Genomic DNA, 21,552 nt, shown 5'->3' with positions numbered 1-21,552 from the left:
ACAGGTTTCCTTAGATTTAAACAAGAAAGGTAGAGGTTTATTAATCTTAAACTCTAATCCGGTGAACGACTGCCAATATGTGACGCGACCACGCTAGCATGCATACGCGATAAACACACACGCAGATAGAGACAGAGAAAGTAGAAGGAATAAAGGGGAAAAGTTTGAGGTAATATCTGTTTGTTAGTTACTGTTCTTTGTCTTCAATGTGGAGTCTTAGGTAGCCAGTAAGTCCTGCTATTTGTTGTGGCCCAATTCAGGCTTCAACTTGTTTTGATGTCGGAGTCTTTTCTCTCTTGAGGTTTACGTGCCTTCCATGGGTCTGGTGGCTTGGGAGAAAGCGAGAGAGATAGATAAACGAGAGATAGAGGCTTCCTTGTTCCAGCTTCAGTTGCACACTGCCTTCTGAATTCAAACTGTCCTGTGGCTAGTTCAAAAAACCTGGACCAGCCAGTTAGTCATATGACCAGCTGGTTTAACCAGTCCTGGCTTTGTGGATTGTATCAGCTCAGCAGGCCCTGGAATGCACTTCCTTACACCATCAATATTTGGTGGTCAAAATCCACTTGAATTAATTGGAGCAGGGAATCGTCCTTTGTCTCTACAAGCAGCCTCTCTTCATATGCAAATGTCCTTCGAGCCCAGTGTCTGGTGATCTTCAAACAAGTCATTTCTTTACTCCAGCAACAGTTTAAAATCAATGTTCATATGACAAAATTAATATGCCTCATTCTTGGCAGGTGGGGGTCTGCATGACACTCTCTAAACTCCAATTTGCTCGTGGCTCAGGCAATAATCCTCAGCAGAACCTCTTTCCTAGTTCTACCTATGTCGTTGGTACCTACATGGACTACAAACAGTGGACTCTCCCTCTCTGACTGCAAGTTCCTTTCCAGCCCAGAGCAGATATCCCGAACTGTGGCACTGGGCAGGCAGCACAGCCATCTGGCATCCTCGCTCTCGGCTGCAGAGAACTATGTCTATCTCCCTGACTATGCTATCACCTACTAATTCTACATTCCTATTTATACCCCCTCGCTTGAATGGCTTCCTGTACCATGGTGCTATGCTTAGTTTGCTCATCCACCCTGCAGTCTCCCACCCCCCCTCCCCCTTCATCCATACAGGTTGAGAGAACCTGAAACCTGTTAGACAATTGCAAAGGCTGAGGCTCCTCCACTTCTACATTTTGGGTCCCCATACCTGCCTCATTCGCTGTCACACCCTCCTGTCCCTGACAACGGACGAAGTCAGAAGACCCTATCCTAAGGGGAGTGACCGACTCCTGGTACAAAGTGTCCAGGTAACTTTTCCCCTCCCTGATGTGTCGCAGTGCCTGTAGCTCAGCCTCCAGCTTATTCGTGTTTGCCGTGGATCACTGGTGTTCACGAGCTCCCACATAGTACAACTGCGACACATCACCTAACCTGAAATCCTTATTGTGTTTTAAATAACTAATTACTTATTTACTTAATTAATGTTTTACTTAATGGCTGTCTTCACCAGTACTTATTACACCAATTTAAACCTTGGTAATACAATAAACATTACCGCTTAAAAATAAAACAGAAAGTAGACTCACTAGCTTCTTACTTCCCTTCTGCTTGTGTGTCTTAATTAATTAAGGTAGTTACATAAATTTTAATTTTAAGTTTCTTTTCTAATTTCTACCTATTAAAATGCACACCCTAACAGTAGTGTACTAACCTAGCTATTTGAAGTTACTCCCTAACAGCAGTTATTCACCAACCAATCACCTTACAGCTTTCCTGTGATATCACTGTTTGAATTTTTTTGAAACTCAGTCAGTGTGCGCCAACTCCTGAAGAGCTACTCCTTCACAGGTCCGACTCCTCTCCCCTACCGAAGATAAGTGCAGACCCCGAGCCTGGCTCTGTATTTATCTGCTCCCGCTGTTTAGTTGCTCTCTTGCAGATCCGACTCTATTCCTCTCCCGAAGGTAAGTTTTAAGACTAGGTCTTGCCATGTAGTGCTGATGCGGTCTGAAACATCAGTTGATTAAAGGACTGCACAGTGATCTTTATGAAGTGTTTATTCTGTCATTCAAATTGAAAGATATTTTTCCATTTAAAATTGCCAAAGCTGGCATATTAATGAAAAAATGTAATGTTTTTATTATATATATATTTCAAAGCGACCATCACACAATCATTTAATCCATTTGCTGCAGTTAATATTTAGGACATTAGCTGCAGCAGCTGTCAGGACCTGCTTTAGCCTGTGTCTTAGTCCTACCACCTATCAGGTTTCCTTTAACCCTTTTCACTCTTCCCTACGCTACTGCTTGGAAGGGCGAAGGCAGTGTTGTGAGCAGCAGACCATGTTGAAGAGTGGTAGTAGTGTGGACTGGGAGAATTTTACTTGATTATTTTTAGGGATTATGGAAGTGTTTATGCAAAACTTTCCCTCTGGATATTAAATGGATAGAGTAGAGCTGTGATTTGGCAGGCCTGCGAAAGGGGCAGGTGTGGTGACTTTTTCTAATTTTGGGATTTCCTATTGCGATAGTAACTACACTTAAAAAGAAAGGAGTTAATTGGCTGTAAAGTGCTATTGGGATGTCCTGAAGTCATGAAAGGTGCCATATAAATGCAATTTATATTCACAGAAGCAGTAAACCCTATTGTGTTAATTACTGCTTTTATCAGTTGTATTCAAATTTTAAGTGTGTTGTGAAATTGCAACCTTAATTATGTTTTCTCAGGTAAAGAAAATGGGAGAACTCGGGCTCATGGCAATGGATGTGCCTGAGAAGTATGGTGGAGCAGGATTGGATTATCTGGCATATGCCATCGCTGTAGAGGAAATAAGCCGAGGCTGTGCTTCCTCAGGCGTCATCATGAGTGTAAATAATGTAAGTCTACAACATATAATAAATGTCCCCACTTTCACTGGCTGATTATTGTCAAGTGAATTCATTCTACAATTTTTTCAGGACCCTATTAATAATTTTTTAGTATTTTGAAGCTGATTGATCAGACTAGATGTGATGGAAATTCCCCCATCCATTCCAGAACTACATTAGACAACTTATCAGCTGTTGAGATGTTCAGTTACAACAGCCCTGATTTATTAATACTGTTTCATTTAACATTTTAAATTCTTTTTGTTATTTGGAAGGAATTATGGTCCTTTTACTCTTTTGTGTGTAAAGATATTTTAACGAGGATGATGCACAAGAATATTATGGCCCATGGTTTGTTGGATTCAATCGTACACACACATACAGTTGTTGTGAGACATTCAGAGGCTCCAAGTAACTTCTCCACTCTAGTTTTCTGCTGAATGTACTGACTGTTGTTGGAGTATGGTTAAAATGGACAGCACCAGCTTATGGTATCTTGCTCAAGTTCCCGTTCTTTAAGTGTGAACCTAGGTGGTGCATGTTAGCAGGCTATTCATCAGCAGAGCATCACACCAGAGCTAAATCTTGTAATCAGGAATGGCTGCATTGTGTACTGTCTACAACATGCATGGCAGTAACTCGCCAAGGCTTCTTTGACAGTCCCTCCTCAACCCACGGCCTAAACCATCTAGAAGCGCAAGGCCAGTAAGTGCATGGGAACACCATCACCTCCAAACTCCCCTTCAAGTCACACCCCATTCTGACTTGGACATATATCATTGTTCCTTCATGTCGTTGTATCAAAATCCTGGACCTCCCACCCAATAGCTCTGGGAGTGCCTTCAACACAGGGACTGCAGTGGTTCAAGAAGGTGGCTCACCATCACAAAGGCAACTAGCGACAGGAATAAATGCTGGCCTTGCTTACATTGCCCATATCCCCAGAATTATAAAAAAAACTCCCTGGCTGTTTTTTTCTTTGTTCCCTTGTTCTTTTCCTGCTCCATAGTTTGATGTTCTAAGGCCAATTGTAGCAGCCCAACCTCAGCCTGGGTGTGATCACCTAACACAGCACAGATTGCCGATTGAACCTTAGGAGCTAGAAATTGGTTTGCCTAGGTTTTTGGATGCATGGGTCGTGACCTGCCCTCACCGGTTCCGAGTGAGGTGGACAGCAGGTGTAATTGGAGCACCCACCTCATTCCCATGATTGTAACATGGCCCCAAGTTGATCCCGTGCTGCACTCCTCTCTCTAGTGCTGCTGGCTGCATCTGTGCCCTGCAGGGGGCTGATTAGCATTGTGAGCAAACCATGTGCTTCAGGCAGCCTTCCCTTTTTAAAGGCGCAGTCCCTATAAAAGGGAAACTACACTAATGAACTGAAGGCTGGTGGATAATCACTTTGGAACATTCAGGACCAAGGGAGATAGAATCATAGAATGGTTACAGCACAGAAGGAGGCCATTCAGTCAGTTGTGTCTGCCAGCTCTCTGCAAGAGCAATTGACCTAGTCCCACTCCCTTGCCTTTGACCTGGATGTTGCACTGTGCTGGGAAAGGGCTGCCTGCTTCAGTGGCAACACCCTGGAGGCACTGGTGAGACCAATGGAGGCCAGTAGAGACACTGTAGGCAGAATAATACCACCTTAGTTTTTTCTCAGACGTAGGAACCATTTTTGGATCAGGAACATGGTTGCTGGAGTCGTGGGTCCTCTGGTTGCTCTTTACCAGAGCAAACCAATTAAGAGTCCGCCCTTGAGCTTCCCAACCAATTAGTGAGTGCAGCTGGGATGACGTGGCCATTTTGTCAGAGGATTTCTAATTAAAGGGACCACAGCATGTTTCAGCAAAGCTCACCAGGAATTGGATTTTTAGGTTGCAGTACCCACAGAAATCGTGAGGAGACCTAGGAAGGCTGGTCCCCAGATCTCATACTCTTACTTGCTGAGGGTCTGCAGCCTGGAGCTGAGGGTCTGCAGCATGGAGCGGAGGGGCTGTGGCATGGCAAGCTCTCCAAAGAGAGGGGAAAGAGGACAGTCTGTCCAACCAAGCAGACATGGATGGAAGTGGCCAAGAAAGTGAGCAGCAGCAGTGCGGCCCCTCTAACCTGGAGTCTGTGGTCCAGCAGGATCCAGGACCTCAAGAGGGAATGATAGGTGAGTGACATAACATTGTCAGGTGCCAATCCCCACTCTCTGACCTGCACAGCATTCTCCTCCATAGCACACCTCAGGACCTCGTAGCTCCACTTATTCCTCTCTTTGCCGGCACCTCCCTTCCCCATCTGAACAGCCAACACTCGCAATGCCTCTCAGCGTACTGCCCTCTTGCACCTATGCCTCACAGTCACCCTCCACAAATGTTGTCCTTCACTCCTCTGAACCCAAGCCATCAAGCCATTCCTAACATTCCAATCTCCCTGCTTTCTCACTTTGCAGAAGAGAGCACACAACTTCGCATGAGTCAGATGTGCGGGGTAATAGGAGATGGTTGGAGTGGGCCTCCAATGACAGGCACTTTGTTGGCACCTTGTTGGCCACTGGCAGTACGTACCCGCCTGGTCAATGCGAAGGTGGTCATGCATCACGAGGATGCAGATGGCAGCAACAACCTGCTGTGAGGGCCTCAGCCTCATGAGGCACTGGTGCTCGCACATGTTGGGATAGCTGGTCCTCTGCATATAAACCCTTTGTCGGGGGTCTTGTCTCCTTTCACCTGCATCTCGGTGGCCATCTCTTCTGCCCTGTGGAGGGATGTGTGGCTGTGGAGAAGGCAGCTGCTGCTGCTGCTGGTGTTGCTCCAGCTATAGCTGGAGCATGTTGCAGTGGAAAGTCCCCTGCCCTAGACCCTCTGCAGAGGTGGACAGTGTAGCTGCATAAACTGCTCCCGTGCCATGGTAGAAGGGAAGTGCAGCTGAGGGTGGGTGAAGTGCTGGTCAGGTGAAGTGCTTTATAGACTGTTGGCAATCACCTGTCAAGCAACGATAGCACTCTCTAACAGAAGAAGTGCCGTTAAAGGCTGTCTCTCAGTCTGGACATTTCTGCAGTTCTTCAGTGCAACTGATCAAAGCCTTCACAGCTCGTCAGTTTCACTAAGGAATTCCCTCCCACTGTGCTCTCGCCTTCTCCTAACTGCCAGGTTGGAGACACAGCATGGGACTGCTTCTGTGTTGGGAAAAAGGGAATCCACTGGGAAAATCCCTCCTAATTATCTCCATGCCTCAGTCATGGGAGTTCCTGACTTCTTCACCAACCCACCCTGTGAAGACGGAAAGAGGCAGGAACATGTTGGGATAGCTCTCCCGCATTTTTCAAATTTTCCTGGCCCCCCCACCGCCTCCAATGGCCTGGGAAAATTTCCCTCCCCCACCATCCCAATGTTTACACTTGGGGCAGGAAGCCTTCCAGACAGACCCTCAGAAAGGAATGGGAGTAGGTGTCAAGCGTGGCTAATGCCCAAAGTGTTGCTCTGAAGACATGGCAGCAGTGCAGAAAAAAAGATTAATGACCTCACGTGGGTGGTCAAGGTGAGCGAATGCATCTGCACATCACGGACTGGATTTTATGGGCCCCCCTGAGGTGGGGTCGGAGGCAGGGGGGTGGGCTGGTGCTCATAAATGCACGACAGGTGGCGGGGGGTTGCCCTGTTGCCAAGTGATTTTCCCGGGACTGAGATAGGCCGCTGACAGCTTTCCTGCTCAGAGGGGCCAATTGAGACCCTTGAGTGCTCTATTAAAGGCCATTTAAGGGCCTCTTTCACCCTGCCACTGGGATTTCTCCAGCGGCCGGGAGTTGGGGGGGGGGGCCTCTGCCATGCGGGGAGGATGCCTTGTAAAATGAGGCGCCCTCCCTTTGGGCCTGGGGCGGGATGTGGATCCCTCCTCTGTGGGCAATCTTTTGCTCACGCAGGGCCCTGGTCGGGAAACAATGCACCTTCCAGGACCTCTCTCCCCCGGACCTCACGACCACCCCCCACCCGCCTTGCTGGGGCCTTCCGGTCAGGTCGGGGTTCCAGCGCTGTGCCTGGGTCCAAGGCCTCTGCAGTACTGACAGTGGCCAGTGCTCCCGGTGGTGCTGCCAATACTGCTGAGCTGCCAGCTCTGTGATTGGCCGAGAGCTCTTGGAGGCGGGATCCCTGTCTTTAAAGGGATGGGGATCCCCGTACTAGAAACTTTGCCACTGTTTAAAAATAAAGGGTCGTCCATTTAAGACAGAAATGAGGAGAAATCTTTTCTCTGAGGGTCGTGAGTCTTTGGAACTCTCTTCCTTAAAAGGCGGTGGATGCAGAGTCTTTGAATATTTTTAAGGCAGAGCTAGATAGATTCTGGATAAGCAAGGGGGTAAAAGGTTATTGGGGATAGGCAGGAATGTGGAGTTGAGGTTACAGTCAGATCAGCCATGATCTTATTGAATGGTGGAGCCAGCTTGAGGGGCCGAGCGGCCTACTCCTGCTCCTAATTCATATGTTCGTTTGCCTCTGGAACAACGGAGAATTGTGCCGGTGTCAGGGGGCACGAAAAGGCCGAGGCGGGGTTCCCCCTGCCTTTTCAGCCTGGTGCCGGGAGCCCCACCTCCTGCACAAAATCCATACCCACATCTCAGATACACTAGTTACCTCTCACATTGCTCAATACACCACATCCCCATCACTCACCCAGCAGCACACCCTAGCACTCGGGACTCACCCCTAACATTATTATGCTACACCTCACTCACATACACACCTTCCAGTCATGTCAGCCATGTGCACACCTCTACACCGCTTCGTAAACCTACAGCTATTCAGCTGTGGCAAGCACATTACCCAAGCACAGTGACACACAGTCACTGATATTCGGCCCTCTTCTAGGAGAAGGTGGCCCGCAACAGGAGGGAGACCCACAGGACAGGCAAAGGGCCACATGCCTGCATCCCTTCAGCACTTTTGTGGAGATGGTCCAACAAGTCATCGGTACTGATGCCATAGAGCCAGTGGCACTTGGCGCTGCTGAGGCCGTCAAGGATGATGGAAAGTTACTGCCGTATGCACCTTCTCCACTTACTCCTCACCGTCATCCTGAAAGGTGCCATGAAATGGAAACTACATATGCATATGGAACTTCTGCTTTCCTTCCCACCCACCGCATCCTCACCTCTATCCTCCTCTTAGGCCTTTGTGCTTTCAAATAGTCAAGAACTGATGGCTGCTAAGCCTACAAAGAGCCACGAGGAAGCGGAAGATCAACCCCACAAAAGTGAAGAGAAGGTACTATCGCTTGACCTTATACTCAGTCACCAGCTCAGATACTGGCACTGTGTAAACTTTAGAGCTGTTGTAGCATTGAGATCAGCACGTGATGAGTCACTGGGCACATGGGCTGCAGCCAGGACAGGGGGATAGGACAGTTTGTGTGTGAACTCTCTAGGGTAAGGCTTCATACATGCTTTGCTACAGGGGTCTCCGATGAGGATTTTGTAGAGGTGGACTCCAGGAAAACGCTCGTGGTGATGCACACTGAGATGCTTGGTGCATTGGCAGGCCTACTAGACCGTCTCTACTCACTGGCAAGGAACATGGAGGAATCCAGCTTTAACGTGGCACAGGGCATCGCACAGAGCTTAGAACCCATCTTTCCACTGTGGAAGTGGTGGGAAGCTCCATGACAGCACTGCCAGACTGACATATGATGGAACATCTGCAGCCGCTGTCTCAGTTTCCAATTCAGCACAGGCGTAGGCCTCCCAATGTCTCACTGCTGCAGTGGAAGCTCAGACAACAACAACTTGTGAAGTCATGAGATCCATGATTGCTGACATGCAGGCTCAGACTGCTGCCATCGTGGGTGTGAATTTCAGTACTCAATGAGACATGCAGGCTCTTACAGCAATACAGCAGATTATTAGAATTGTTGGGGTCCCATCCTGTGGGAGTGGCAGTGGCACTGTGGTGCACAAACCTGCTGTCCTCTCTCAGGATGACAGCATTCATGCTCCCACCACTGCCACTCCGCCAGTGCTCCGCCGTTGCCTGTCAACCAACTAGCCCAGGCTGCTGTCACCAAAGCAGTTTGAAGCTGAGCCTCCAAGGCCCAGTGCTGCTCAAGGGCGTCCTGGCAAGGCCCTGCTGCCGTCTCCCCCAGTGAAAGTCAGCAGCCTTCCTCCAGCCATGCTGCAGACAGTTGGGTAACACTGCTCGGAGCACTGGGCCAGGTAAGGCCTCTGCAAGTCAGGCACTAAGGGGATGCATAAGAATGATTAGCTCTGTTTTTTCTGTATTATTGATGTGTTTCTGGATAAATTTATTGAATGAAGTTTTTTGCTGATGGCTTTTATTGCTTGATGTTGCCCAAGTGGACTTTATGATGTTTTTTTTAATTATTGCCAAAATATACTTTATTCATAAAAATCTGTAAAAATTACATTACCAGTTTCAAACAGCACCAAGTCAAAAAATACAAACAGTGCAAAGGAGGTCCGTTTGCTTCATTACAATCATGAGTTGCCTCACAACCCTTCCATTTCACATTTGTCATGCCAATTACATTTTAACATTTTACAGCAAATGAAAATTTTCCCGATACAGTTCGAGGGGTTTCCCATGGATCCAGCCCCTCAGTTCAGCTTGGTGGGGGGACCTTACACTGTGGTCTTTCCCCATTGAGCCTTTGCTGCAGCTGCCCCAAGCTTTAGTGCGTCCCTCAGCACGTAGTCCTGGACCTTGGAATGTGCCAGTCTGCAACATTCGGTCGTGGACAACTCTTTGCGCTGGAAGACCGGCAAGTTTCGGGCAGACCAAAGGGCGTCTTTCACCGAATTGATAGTCCTCCAGCAGCAGTTGATGTTTGTCTCGGTGTGCGTCCCTGGGAACAGCCCGTAGAACACAGACTCCTGTGTTACAGAGCTGCTTGGGATGAACCTCGACAAAAACCACTGCATCTCTTTCCACACCTGCTTTGCAAAGACACATTCTAGGAGGAGGTGGGCAACCGTCTCTTCCCCACCACAGCCACCGCGGGGGCATTGTGCGGAGGGGGCGAGACTTCGGGCGTGCATGAAGGATCTGACGGGGAGGGCTCTTCTCACCACCAGCCAAGCTACATCTTGGTGCTTGTTTGAAAGTTCTGGTGATGAGGCATTCCGCCAAATGACTTTGGCAGTCTGCTCGGGGAACCATCCGACAGGATCCACCATCTCCTTTTCCCGTAGGGCCTTGAGGACATTCCGTGCAGACCACTGCCTGATGGATCGGTGGTCAAAGGTGTTTTCCCGCAGAAACTGCTCCACGAAGGATAGGTGGTAGGGCACGGTCCAACTGCATGGAGCGTTCCACGGCAATGTGACCAGGCCCATCCTTCGCAACACCGGGGACAGATAGAACCTCAGCACGTAGTGACACTTGGAGTTTGCGTACTGGAGGTCTACACACAGCTTGATGCAGCCGCACACGAAGGTGGTCATCAGGATGAGGGCCACATTGGGTACATTTTTCCTGCCTTTATCCAGAGGTTTGAACATCATGTCCCTCCGGACCCGGTCCATTTTAGATCCCCAGATGAAGCGGAAAATGGCTCGGGTGACCACCGCAGCGCAGGAGTGGGGTATGGGCCAGACCTGCGCCACGTCCAGCAACAACGTGAGCGCCTCGCACCTGATGACCAGGTTCTTACCCACAATGGAGAGAGATCGCTGCCCCCACATGCTCAACTTTTGTTGTACCTTGGCTACTCGCTCCTCCCAGGTTTTGGTGCACGCCCCGGCCCTTCCGAACCATATCCCCAGCACCTTCAGGTAGTCAGACAAAGGATCGGTCAGCCCAGTTCCCAAAGAACATGGCCTCGCTCTTGCCATGGTTATCTTTGGCTCTCGAGGCCAGTTCGAACTGGTCGCAGATGCTCATCAGTCTGAGCACGGACAGCGGATCCGAGCAGAAAACGGCGACATCATCCATGTACAGGGAGGTTTTAACCTGAGTGCTTCCGCTGCCTGGGATTGTCACCCTTCTTATGCTCGCATCCTTCCTAATAGACTCAGCAAAGGGCTGAGTACAGCAAATACAATACAGCAATACAGCAAACAAACAAGACCGGGGAGAGAGGACAGCCCTGTCTGACTCCAGATTGGATCGGGAAACTTTCCGATTCCCACCCATTGATTGAGACTGCGCTACTGATGTTTGTGTAAAGCAGTTTGATCCAATTGCAGATTCCCTCCCCAAACCCCATTTTGGAAAGCATGTCCATCATGTAGGTGTGTGATATCCTGTCAAAAGCCTTCTCCTGGTCCAGCCTGATTAGCCAGGTGTCCACCCTCCTGTCCCGTACATAGGCGATTGTATCCCTGAGTAGTGTGAGACTATCAGAGATCTTCCTGCCGGGTACAGTACAGGTCTGATCAGGGTGGATCACCGACTCCAGAGCAGACTTGACTTGACTGGCTATGACTTTGGACAGAATCTTGTCGTCAACATTAAGCAGTGAGATGGGCCGCCAATTTCTGATTTCTGTCCTCTCCCCATTCCGCTTGTAGATGAGGGAGATGATGCCTTTCCTCATGGATTCTGACATGCTGCTGGCCAGGAGCATACTCTCATATACTTCCAGCAGGTCCGGGCCGACCCAGTCCCACAGGGCCGAGTACAACTCGACCGGTAAGCCGTCACTTCCGGGAGTTTTACTCGTCTCGAAGGACTCAACGGCCTTTGTCAGCTCGTCCAGAGTTAGCGGCTTGTCCAGTCTACCCCTCGTGCTGTCATCTAAGACCTCTGTGATAGATGACAGGAAGGACTGGGAGGCTCTGCTGTCTGTGGGCTTCACGTCATACAGCCCAGCATAAAGGATTTGCTGATCCTTAGTATGTCGGACTGCGAAGACATTACCGAGCCATTCTCTTCCTTCAGGCTGCTGATAATAGAGCTCTCTCTCTGTACCTTTTGGAAGAAGTAACGCGAGCACGTCTCATCCTGCTTGATGGAGCGGACTCTGGACCGGAAGATGATCTTGGAGGCCTCCGTGGCAAAGAGCGAGGCCTGCTGGCTCTTCACCTCTTGGAGGTCCTCCTTGACCTCGACCCCCATCGACTGCAGCCGGAGCAGATTTTGCATGCTTTTCTGGAGTTGGGACATTTCCCTCTGTCTCTCTCTCGCCCTCTGAACACCTTTGTGGATGAAGAACCTCTTGATGTTCTCCTTGATCGCTTCCCACCAGTGAACTGGAGACTCAAAGAGGGGTTTCACGGTCCTCCAACCTTTGTAATCCCTTTTGAGTTCCTCAACGTTCTGGAGTCTGATATAGATGTACAGTTAGGCAATAGTGGGTCCATGTTGGAGTCGGGAAGTTCCTTTTAACTGAAGCAAAACCTCACAATATGATCCTTTTTGCTACGCCAGTCACATGTGGATGTGGTCTTCTCTGTGCCTCCTGCTTCTCCCGTTGTGGCCTCCAGATCACAGTTGGTAGTGGCTGGGCCCTCAGAATGGCTAGGTTATGGAAGATGGAGCACACCACCAGAAACATGGACATCTTGTCAGGCAAGTACTGTTGATATCCACCCCCCCCCCCCCCCCCCCCCCCCCCCACCATGTGATCTGGGCAGTGGAACCATTGCTTGAGGTGGCCGATGGCTTGCTCCACAGTGTTCTGGGTCGCTCCATAGCTCTCATTACAGGCCCTCTGACCTCGCGTGGTGGGATGGTGGAAGGGGGTCATCAGCCACGTGTTGAGGGAGTAGCTCATGTCATCGAGCATCCATTCTCTGGTGTGTCTTGGAGGTAGGCAAGTATGCAGATTGGCGCGGGATAAATGAATCGTGGTTGCTGCCAGGATAGCGGGCATTCACCGAGATGAATTATTTGGTGTGGTCTCACCAAGAGGTACTGCAACAATTTCCCCTGTACCCATATAAGGCACTGGTCTTTCCTCCCTTGTTACATTCAGCAAATATCTCCAAATTACTTCAGCAAATATCTCCAAATTGCTCCAGCAACTCAAAACACTGCTTCCACAAACTTTGCCTTAGCAAAAGTAAGTCAAAACACCACAGCTACAACCTCGTTGAGTGGGCCTTTAAATAGCCCTAGAACAAGGCTCAACTTGCTTCATAACGCTAGTTGTTTCAGGAATGATTAATGCAGTCACTGCCAGCACATGCTTTGACAAATTTGGTATCCTGGTGTTGCACCAGCCCATTTGGCTAACGGGCATCATGATAATATCCATTCAAGGTCTTTGGGCACACACAGGGGTGCAAATGCATGTCCCATTCTAATTCAGTAATGCCGTGCAGGAAGCAGCCAGTGGCGCATCGCGCACACGGATACCTACAATGGTGGCACTAAGTTACTCAGTTTCATGTCCTAAATCTTCCTGATTTATATGGTTCAATACTACACTAAATGAAGTAATCACCCACAGAACCATCAGAGGAGCTAGTAGCAGAACTTTCTATGATTGCAAACCTATGGACTGGTATTGTGATAAACAACTCATTTCATGTTTTGATAAAAAGTATTCCTGCTGAATGATGTACTTCCAAACTATGAATGTTTTATAGAATTGTTGATATCAGCTTTTGATTATTCATGTATTCCTGTTGCTGTTTAAAAAGATTTTCATTTTGGCTTCCCCTGAACGTACAGCTGGTTACGCCAGTGAGTAACAGAGCCATAGAGACTAAGAAATTCCAATTTCAAAACCCAGTCTGCACTTTGTTAGCTGATTTAAGCTGGGAGACCAGGAGCCACAGCACAGCGTGTTAGTGGAGGTTCTTCAGTTGGTCTGAGCACTGCTGTGTTTGGAAGGGGGGAAGATCAGTTAAGGCTGTGGCTTCTAAATACTTTGTGATCTCTGCTGGAAGTACATGTGTGAACATTTGGTGAGGCTGCGATGTCTCCTGAATTTGAATAATTCTACTGATACTTGAGCAAGGTATCAGAGGCCCCATGGCGTTTAAGAAACCATATCCAAGAAAAATGTGGAGGCTCATTTTTAGATTTATTTTTCTTGTTCCTAAATTATGATAAAATTAGTAAATAGATCAGTGCGTGTCAGTTGTACCAGATTGATATTTTGCTTCCTTGTACAACCCTGTGTTCAGATTTTCTCATGCAGTTATATTATTTGTTAAAAATACAATAAACAATTCACAGTTTTCTCCTCCTTTTCCAGTCATTGTATTTGGGTCCAATTTTGAAATTCGGTTCAGAAGAACAAAAGCACAAGTGGATAACCTCATTCACAGATGGAACTAAAATTGGCTGCTTTGGTCTGAGTGAACCAGGTAGGCCACAATCTAAGCATGAGCACTGGTGCATAGAGACAGATTATGACAGATTGAGGGTACATGTTTGGAAACCATAGCATGTGGGCTGAATGCTAAATATTAGAAAGGCCTTCTAAAGTACCAGTGGAAAAACTCTCATAATACCTTGTTCATTGTGACAAATTATTTGTTGTCAGTGTGCTGTTGTGTGGTACAGAAATCTGCATGTTTCTGGACGTATTGTATTTGATCTTGCAAAATTCTTTTCTTCCCCTGCGAGATGTGGATATTCTCCTGGCCAATACAAGGGATCTACAAACAGATCTGGCTGCTGGCTCTGACAGCATTCATCAAGGGTGCTCAAAAAACTGGAGTCTGTGTTCTGTGAGCATCTTGCTCATATATTAAACAGATTGCTGGAGTCCAGGATTGTTCCCAAGGACTGGAGAGGGACATGTGTGATTGTAATATACAAAATTACAATAAGGCAGAACTGGGAAATTATGGACCCATTAGTTTGACTTCAGTTATAGGTATGATGGTAGAAGAGATCACTAGAGGTGCACTGTGCACTGACATCAAGGAGCCCGAGCCAAATTGAAGTCAATGGGAATCGGGGGAAACCTCTCCACTGGTTGGAGTCATACCTAGCACAAAGGAAGATGGTTGTGGTTTTTGGAGGCCAATCATCTCAGCCCCAGGACATTGCTGCAGGAGTTCCTCAGTCTAGTGTCCTAGGCCCAATCATCTTCAGCTGCTTCATCAATGACCTACCCTCCATCATAAGGTCAGAAGTGGGGATGTTTGCTGATGATTGTATGACGTACAGTACGATTTGCAACTCCTCAGATACTGAAGCAGTCCGTGCCCGCATACAGCAAGACCTGGACAACATTTGGGCTTGAGCTGATAAGTGAAAAGTAACATTCGTGCCATACAAGTGCCAGGCAATGACCATCTCCAACAAGAGAGGATCTAACCACCTCCCCTTGACATTCAATGGCATTACCATCACCGAATCCCCCACTGCCAACATCCTGGGGATTACCGTTGACCAGAAACTGAACTGGAGCAGCCACATAAATACTGTGGCTACAAGAACAGGTCAGAGGCTGGATACTTTGCAGCAAGCAACCCATTTCCTGACCAAAGCCTGTCCACCATCTACAAGGCACAAGTCAGGAGTGTGATGGAATACTCACCACTTGCCTGGATGAGTGCTGTTCCAACAGCACTCAAGAAACTCAACAACATCCAGGACAAAGCAGCCCGCTTGATCGGCACCCCATCCACCACCTTAAACATTTATTCCTTCCACCACCAACGTACAGTGCAGCAATGTGTACCATATACAAGATACACTGCAGCAATTCACCAAGGCTCCTTCGACAGCACCTTCCAATCCCACAATCTCTTCCACCTAGAAGGACAAAGGCAGCAGATATGTGGGAGCATGTCTGCAAGTTCCCCTCCAAGCCACACACCATCCTGACTTGAAAATATACCACCGTTCCTTCACTGCCGCTGGAACACCCTCCCTAACAGCACTGTGGGTGTACTGCACCAGATGGACTGCAGCGTTTCAAGAAGGCAGCTCACCATCACCTTCTCCAGGGCAATTCGGGATGGGAAACAAATGCTGGTCTTGCTAGCAATGCCCATAGCCCATGAAACAAATAAAAAAAGGTATCCAGGTTAACATTGTATACCCTGATTTTCAAAAAGACTTTGACAGGCTGACATACAATAGTTTTTTTTATTCTTTCATGGGATATGGACGTCGCTGGCCAGCATTTGTTGCCGATCCCTCATTGCCCTTGACAACTGAGTGGCTTGCTAGGCCATTTCAGAGGGCAGTTAAGAGTCAACCACATTGCTGTAGGTCTGGAGTCACAATGGATGCATTACCGAGACTAGCTTTCAAAATCCCAGATTTTTTAATTAATTAATTGAATTTAAATTCCACCAGCTGCCGTGGTGGGATTTGACCCCAGGTCCCCAGCACATCTAGATTATTAGTCTAGTGACAATACCACTACACCACAGTAGAACAATATAAGAGTAGCGGACAGATTTTGGTTGGATAAAAAAAAATTACGTTCTCATAGAACATTCTGATTAATGGGCAATGATGCTATATGGGTATCAGTTACCATGGAGTCCTGCAGCAATCGGTACTAAGGCCATTGTTCTTCCCCATCTTTACCTTAGATGAAGATTTTGGGAAAACTGTCCTCAAGTTCATGAATGATACAAAACATTGAGTGGGTTTTCGGACCTTGGGTGACAAAAATAGATTACAAGCAGATCTAGATGCATTGGGCAAAGAGCCCATGTCTGGCAGATGTCATTTAATAGATAAATGTAGTGTTAGTCATGTGGGTAGGGCTATCACTAAATGTGTATAAAGCATGCTTGGTTGCACACTTCAGGCTATTGAGTGGGAGGAAGGCCTAGGTGTCACAGCACATGAACTCGAGGTTCACAATCAATGCTGCAAGGCTATAGTAAAAGCTAGTAGTGTATTAGGATGTATTGGCAGAACAATTCAATCCAAAATCAAAATACTATCCCATCTTGTATAAGACCTTGGTTAGGTCTCATCTAGAATACTGTATCCAGTTTTAGTCCCCTTACATGGTGGGTAATATAGAGACCATGTGGAAGATTCAGAACAGGGTCACTAGATTTGTTTAATCAGGTACCACAATAGGCTTAAAGAGCTGGTGCCTTTTACTCTAGAAAAGCATAAACTTTGCCGAGATTTGATTGAGGTCTTTAAAATAAGATCTAAATTTAAAAAACAAGATCAGATCAAGATGCTAAGCTAGTAGTATTCTTAATCTCGCCCAAAAACTTAATGCAGGCTTCTATTTTAATTGAGAAATATCAAAGAAAGATCAAGGTCTACAGTGCAAGTGAACACTAAGTACAAAGCAGAAAGGAAGAAAAAAGGTATTGAAGAAGTGGAGATTCAGTGACACCAGGATTGATTCAAATCTGGACAGTTGTTCACTTGTTCGAGCATAATAATGCTTACATACCGTTTTATGTATTTAAAAGTTATTTTTGAGTTGTTGTTTGCCAGTTAAGCTTGACACAGTCTTTCAAAACTAGGCATCTGTGCTTTTCAGGGAATGGGAGTGATGCCGGTGCAGCCTCCACCAATGCCAGACTAGATGGTGACCACTGGATTTTAAATGGCACCAAGGCGTGGATCACAAATAGTTGGGATGCTTCTGCTGCAATTGTCTTTGCCACTACAGACAAATCACTCAAGCACAAGGTAACTGGAGGTGATGTGGATGAGCAGATTCTGCTGTGTAGAGGTTGTTTGAGAGTGGCAGTAATTCTATTGGTGTTGCTATTGTGTGCTGTTATTACAGTTGAAAAGGTAAGGCTATTTACTGGGTTTTACAAATGTCTCTAAAGAACCTTAGGTATAGGTGCAGATTGACGATATGCAGGAGTAGAATTAACATGATACCTTTAAGAGAGATTTTTTAGGGGTTGCAGCATTGTATTGGTGTTGGCACAAAAGTGGCAGAAAAGGGTGGCACAGTGGCGCAGTGATTAGCACCGCAGCCTCACAGCTCCAGGGACCTGGGTTCGATTCTGGGTGCTGCCTGTGCGGACTTTGCAAGTTCTCCCTGTGACCGCGTGGGTTTTCGCTGGGTGCTCCGGTTTCCTCCCAAAGCCAAAGACTTGCAGGTTGATAGGTAAATTGGCCATTGTAAATTGCCCCTAGTGTAGGTAGGTGGTAGGGAATATGGGATTACTGTAGGGTTAGTATAAATGGGTGGTTGTTGGTCGGCACAGACTCGGTGGGCCGAAGGGCCTGTTTCAGTGCTGTATCTCTAAATAAATAAATAAAAGTATCGAGGTGACGATTGAACTTAGGTATCAAGAGGAAGTAAACGTTGTAACAAGGCTTCTGTAGCCGAAGCTATGGATAGATCATATATAGGAAGCTGGATGGGATGTGAGAGCATTTTGATGAATTGCTGTAGAAAACTGGAGCGCTTTGAAAAATTTCTGAGTGAAAATGAGTGCAAACAGGAAACAAGATAAATGAGTATCACGTTTGCTGACAAATGAGAATTGTGAAAGTAAAAGTATTCCCTAAATCCCTCAGAAGTTTCAGAATTGAGAAATAAGATTGTGGTGAATTATCATGAGAAAACTAGTCCATTTGAAAATACACAGGAAAGAGATGATAAACTGAGAAGTGACCTTCAGTTAATGGGTTAGAAACAAAATGCCGTGAGGAATTATGGTTTTAGAACTATGACAGGGAATTATATTAATCCACAAAAGGCAATGGCATGGCAAAGTAAACCTCCTCCAGAAATAAGAATCATCAATATCCTTGAGATTAGATGGAGTCTCCACACTAATGAGAGCATCAAAAGGAAAATGTGGCATTCTGAACTGTAGCATTGAGAGTACATCTGGTAAAGAACCAATGTAAACCGCTCCAGTATTACTGTAACCGGGATCCAGATTTGGTCTGCTGCTCGCTGCTTTAGTTTCCCCATGATGAGATTGTAGGAGTATTCCACTCCACATCTGGTGTGAAATGACTACTTGAGGAAGTGGAGTGCTCAGGGAAATCTCTTAACAAACAAGAGTATCCTTGTGAATCCTCAAGGATTGAGAATATTCTGGTGAATTTCTGCAGTCGCTGCATATCTCCAGGAGAGGCGACTTATGACCAATCACTAAGAACTAAAGTGTTATGGTAAATTTTCTTTTAAAGCATGACATGAACAGGGTGTACCGCAAAAGGAAGTTGCAAAAAGAAGTGATTTTTTTGGAGCTCGGCAGTTAACCTTTAGTTCATGGTCAGCAGATAGTGTTTTTAGTGCGAATTTCCCAATATGTTTTGGAGGTTTTTGTGAATCTGTTACAGGCCCTTTGCTTCTCATTTCTTGTTACCTTGAAATACAAAAATATATTTGTGTTAATGGTTGTGTTGTAAGGAAATAAATCTTTATAGGCCAAATGCTTAATTCTGAGAAAGTGCAAAACAAGTTTAGGTGCTGTTTTGATCCAATGTTATATGTGTGCGTAGTGCATTTGTCATTGTATGTGTGGTTAGTGTATTTGGGTGGTATATATGCGGGTAATTTATTTGCAGTTTTATATATGGGTAGTGTATATGGGTGGTATATGTGCAGATTTATGTGTGGCTGCATGTGTGGGTAAAGTATATATTTTTTAAATGCATTCTTGGGATGTGGGAGTCACTAGCAAGGTCAGCATTTATTGCCCATCCCTAGTTGCTTTTGAGAAGGTGGTGGTGGGCCTCCTCCATGAACCGTTGCAGTTCATGTGGTGAAGGTTCTCCCACTGTGTTTTTAGGAAGGGACCTCCAGGGTTTTGACTCAGCGACTTTGAAAGAATGGCGGTAGTTGTCCGAGACTTCAACCTTGGGTGATCTCAATCTGCACATAGACTGGGTAAACCTAATGAGCCCTAATGTGTGGAGGGCGAGTTTCTGGAGTGTGTTAGGGATGGTTTTCTACAGCAGTATGTTGACGAACTGACTAGAGAACAGGCTATTTTAGATTTAGTATTGTGTAATGAGAAAGGGTTAATTAATAATCTTGTTGTAAAAGAACCTTCAGGGATGAGTGACCATAATGTGATAGAATTTTACATTATGTTTGAAAGTGAGGTACTTCAATCTGAAGTCAGGGGTGTTAAATTTGAACAAAGGAAATTATGAAGGTATGAGGAGCAAATTGGCTGAGGTGGATTGGGAAAATACATTAAAAGGTATGACAGTGCATAGACAATGGATAGTCTTCAAACAATTATTACATAGTTTATAGCAATGTAAAGACACAAAAACTCCAAAAGTAAAGGCAGTCAACCGTGGCTAACAAAGGAAGTTACAGATTGTATAAGATTAAATGAAAAGGCCTATAAAGTTGCCAGAAATAGTAGTAAACCTGCAGATTGGGAGGATTTTAGAATACAGCAAAGGAGGGCCAAGAAACTGATAAAGAAAGGGAGAATAGAATATGAAGTAAACTAGCAAAAAACATAAAAACGGACTGTAAAAGCTTCTATGGGAATGTAAAAAAGAAACGTTTGGTTAAGCCAAATGTGGGTCCATTACTGGCAGAGTCAGGACAATTTATAACAGGGAATATACAAATGGCTACTTTGTGTCTGTCTTCAATGAAGAAGATACAAGAAATCTCCCAGAATTAGAAATCCAAAGAACTAGGGAGAATGAGGAATTGAAGGAAATTAGTATTAGTAAGAAGGTTGTATTGGAGAAATTAATGGAGCTGAAGGTTGATAAGTCCCCAGGACCTATTATTCTACATCCCAGAGTGTTAAAAGAGGTAGCTATGGAGATAGTGGATGTATCAATGATCATCTTCCAAAATTCTATAGATTCTGGAATGTTTGCTGCAGGTCGGAAGGTAGCAAATGTCACCCCACTATTTAAGAAGGGAGAGAGAGAGAAAACAAGGAGCTACAGACCTGTTAGCCTTACACCAGTAGTAGGGAAAATGTTTGAATCTATTCTAAAGGATGTGATAATTGGACACTTGGATAATAATGCTTTGATTGGGCATAGTCAACATGAATTAATGAATAGGAAATCATGTTTGACAAACCTGTTGGAGTTTTTTGAGGATGTTGTTAACAGAATTGATAAAGGGGTGTTGGTGGACGTTGCATACTAGGATTTTCAGAAGGTTTTTCATAAAGTTCCCCACAGGAGGTTGGTTAGTAAAAATAAAGCACATGGGATAGGAGTTAATGTGCTGGCATGGATTAGGGATTGGTTGACAGGCAGAAAACAGAGAGTAGAATAAACGGGTCATTCTCGCGTTGGCAGGCTGTGAGTAGTGGGGTACCGCAAGGATCAGTGCTTGGGCCCCAGCTGTTCACAAACCATCATTGATTTGGATGTTGGGACCAAATGTAATATTCCCAAGTTTGCAGATGACACAAAACTAGGTGGGAACGTGTGTTGTGAGGAAGATGCAAAGCAGCTTCAAGGGGATTTGGACAGACTTGGTGAGTGGACAAGAACATAGCAGTTGGAATATCATGTGGAAAAATGTGAGGTTATCTATTTTGGTAAGAGGAATAGATGTGCAGAGTATTTCTTAAATGGTAAGAGATTAGAAAGTGTAGATGTACAAATGGACCTGGGTGTCCTTGTCAATAAGTAACTGAAAGCTAACATGCAGGCGCAGCAAGCAATTAGGAAGGCTAATGGTATGTTAGCCTTTATCGCAAGAGGATTTGAGTACAGGAGTAGCGAAGTCTTGCTGCAATTGTATAGAACCTTGGTTAGACCGCACCTGGAGTACTGTGTGCAGTTTTGGTCTCCTTACCTTAGGAAGGATATTATTGCCATAGAGGGAGTGCAATGAAGACTGACCAGACTTGTTCCCGGGATGGCGGGACTGTCCTATGAAGA

General features: G+C 46.1%; 1 protein-coding gene across 2 annotated transcripts in view; it reads left to right on the top strand.

The window, feature by feature from the left end:
• acads (acyl-CoA dehydrogenase short chain) overlaps positions 1 to 21,552 on the top strand; it is a 261,122-nt gene that overhangs the window by 48,710 nt on the left and 190,860 nt on the right. For both annotated transcript variants that reach the window (XM_068055209.1, XM_068055208.1), the window contains exons 3-5: positions 2,726 to 2,875; positions 14,006 to 14,117; positions 17,234 to 17,385. In XM_068055209.1, coding sequence (XP_067911310.1) covers positions 2,726 to 2,875; positions 14,006 to 14,117; positions 17,234 to 17,385 — 414 coding nt within the window. The remainder of the gene's footprint in view (positions 1 to 2,725; positions 2,876 to 14,005; positions 14,118 to 17,233; positions 17,386 to 21,552) is intronic.

This window comes from Heterodontus francisci, chromosome 23, assembly GCF_036365525.1.
Source record: "Heterodontus francisci isolate sHetFra1 chromosome 23, sHetFra1.hap1, whole genome shotgun sequence".
Classification (NCBI taxonomy): Eukaryota; Metazoa; Chordata; class Chondrichthyes; order Heterodontiformes; family Heterodontidae; genus Heterodontus; species Heterodontus francisci.
The sequence above is the reverse complement of the archived record's forward strand: the minus strand, read 5'-3'. Positions and strand labels throughout refer to the sequence as shown.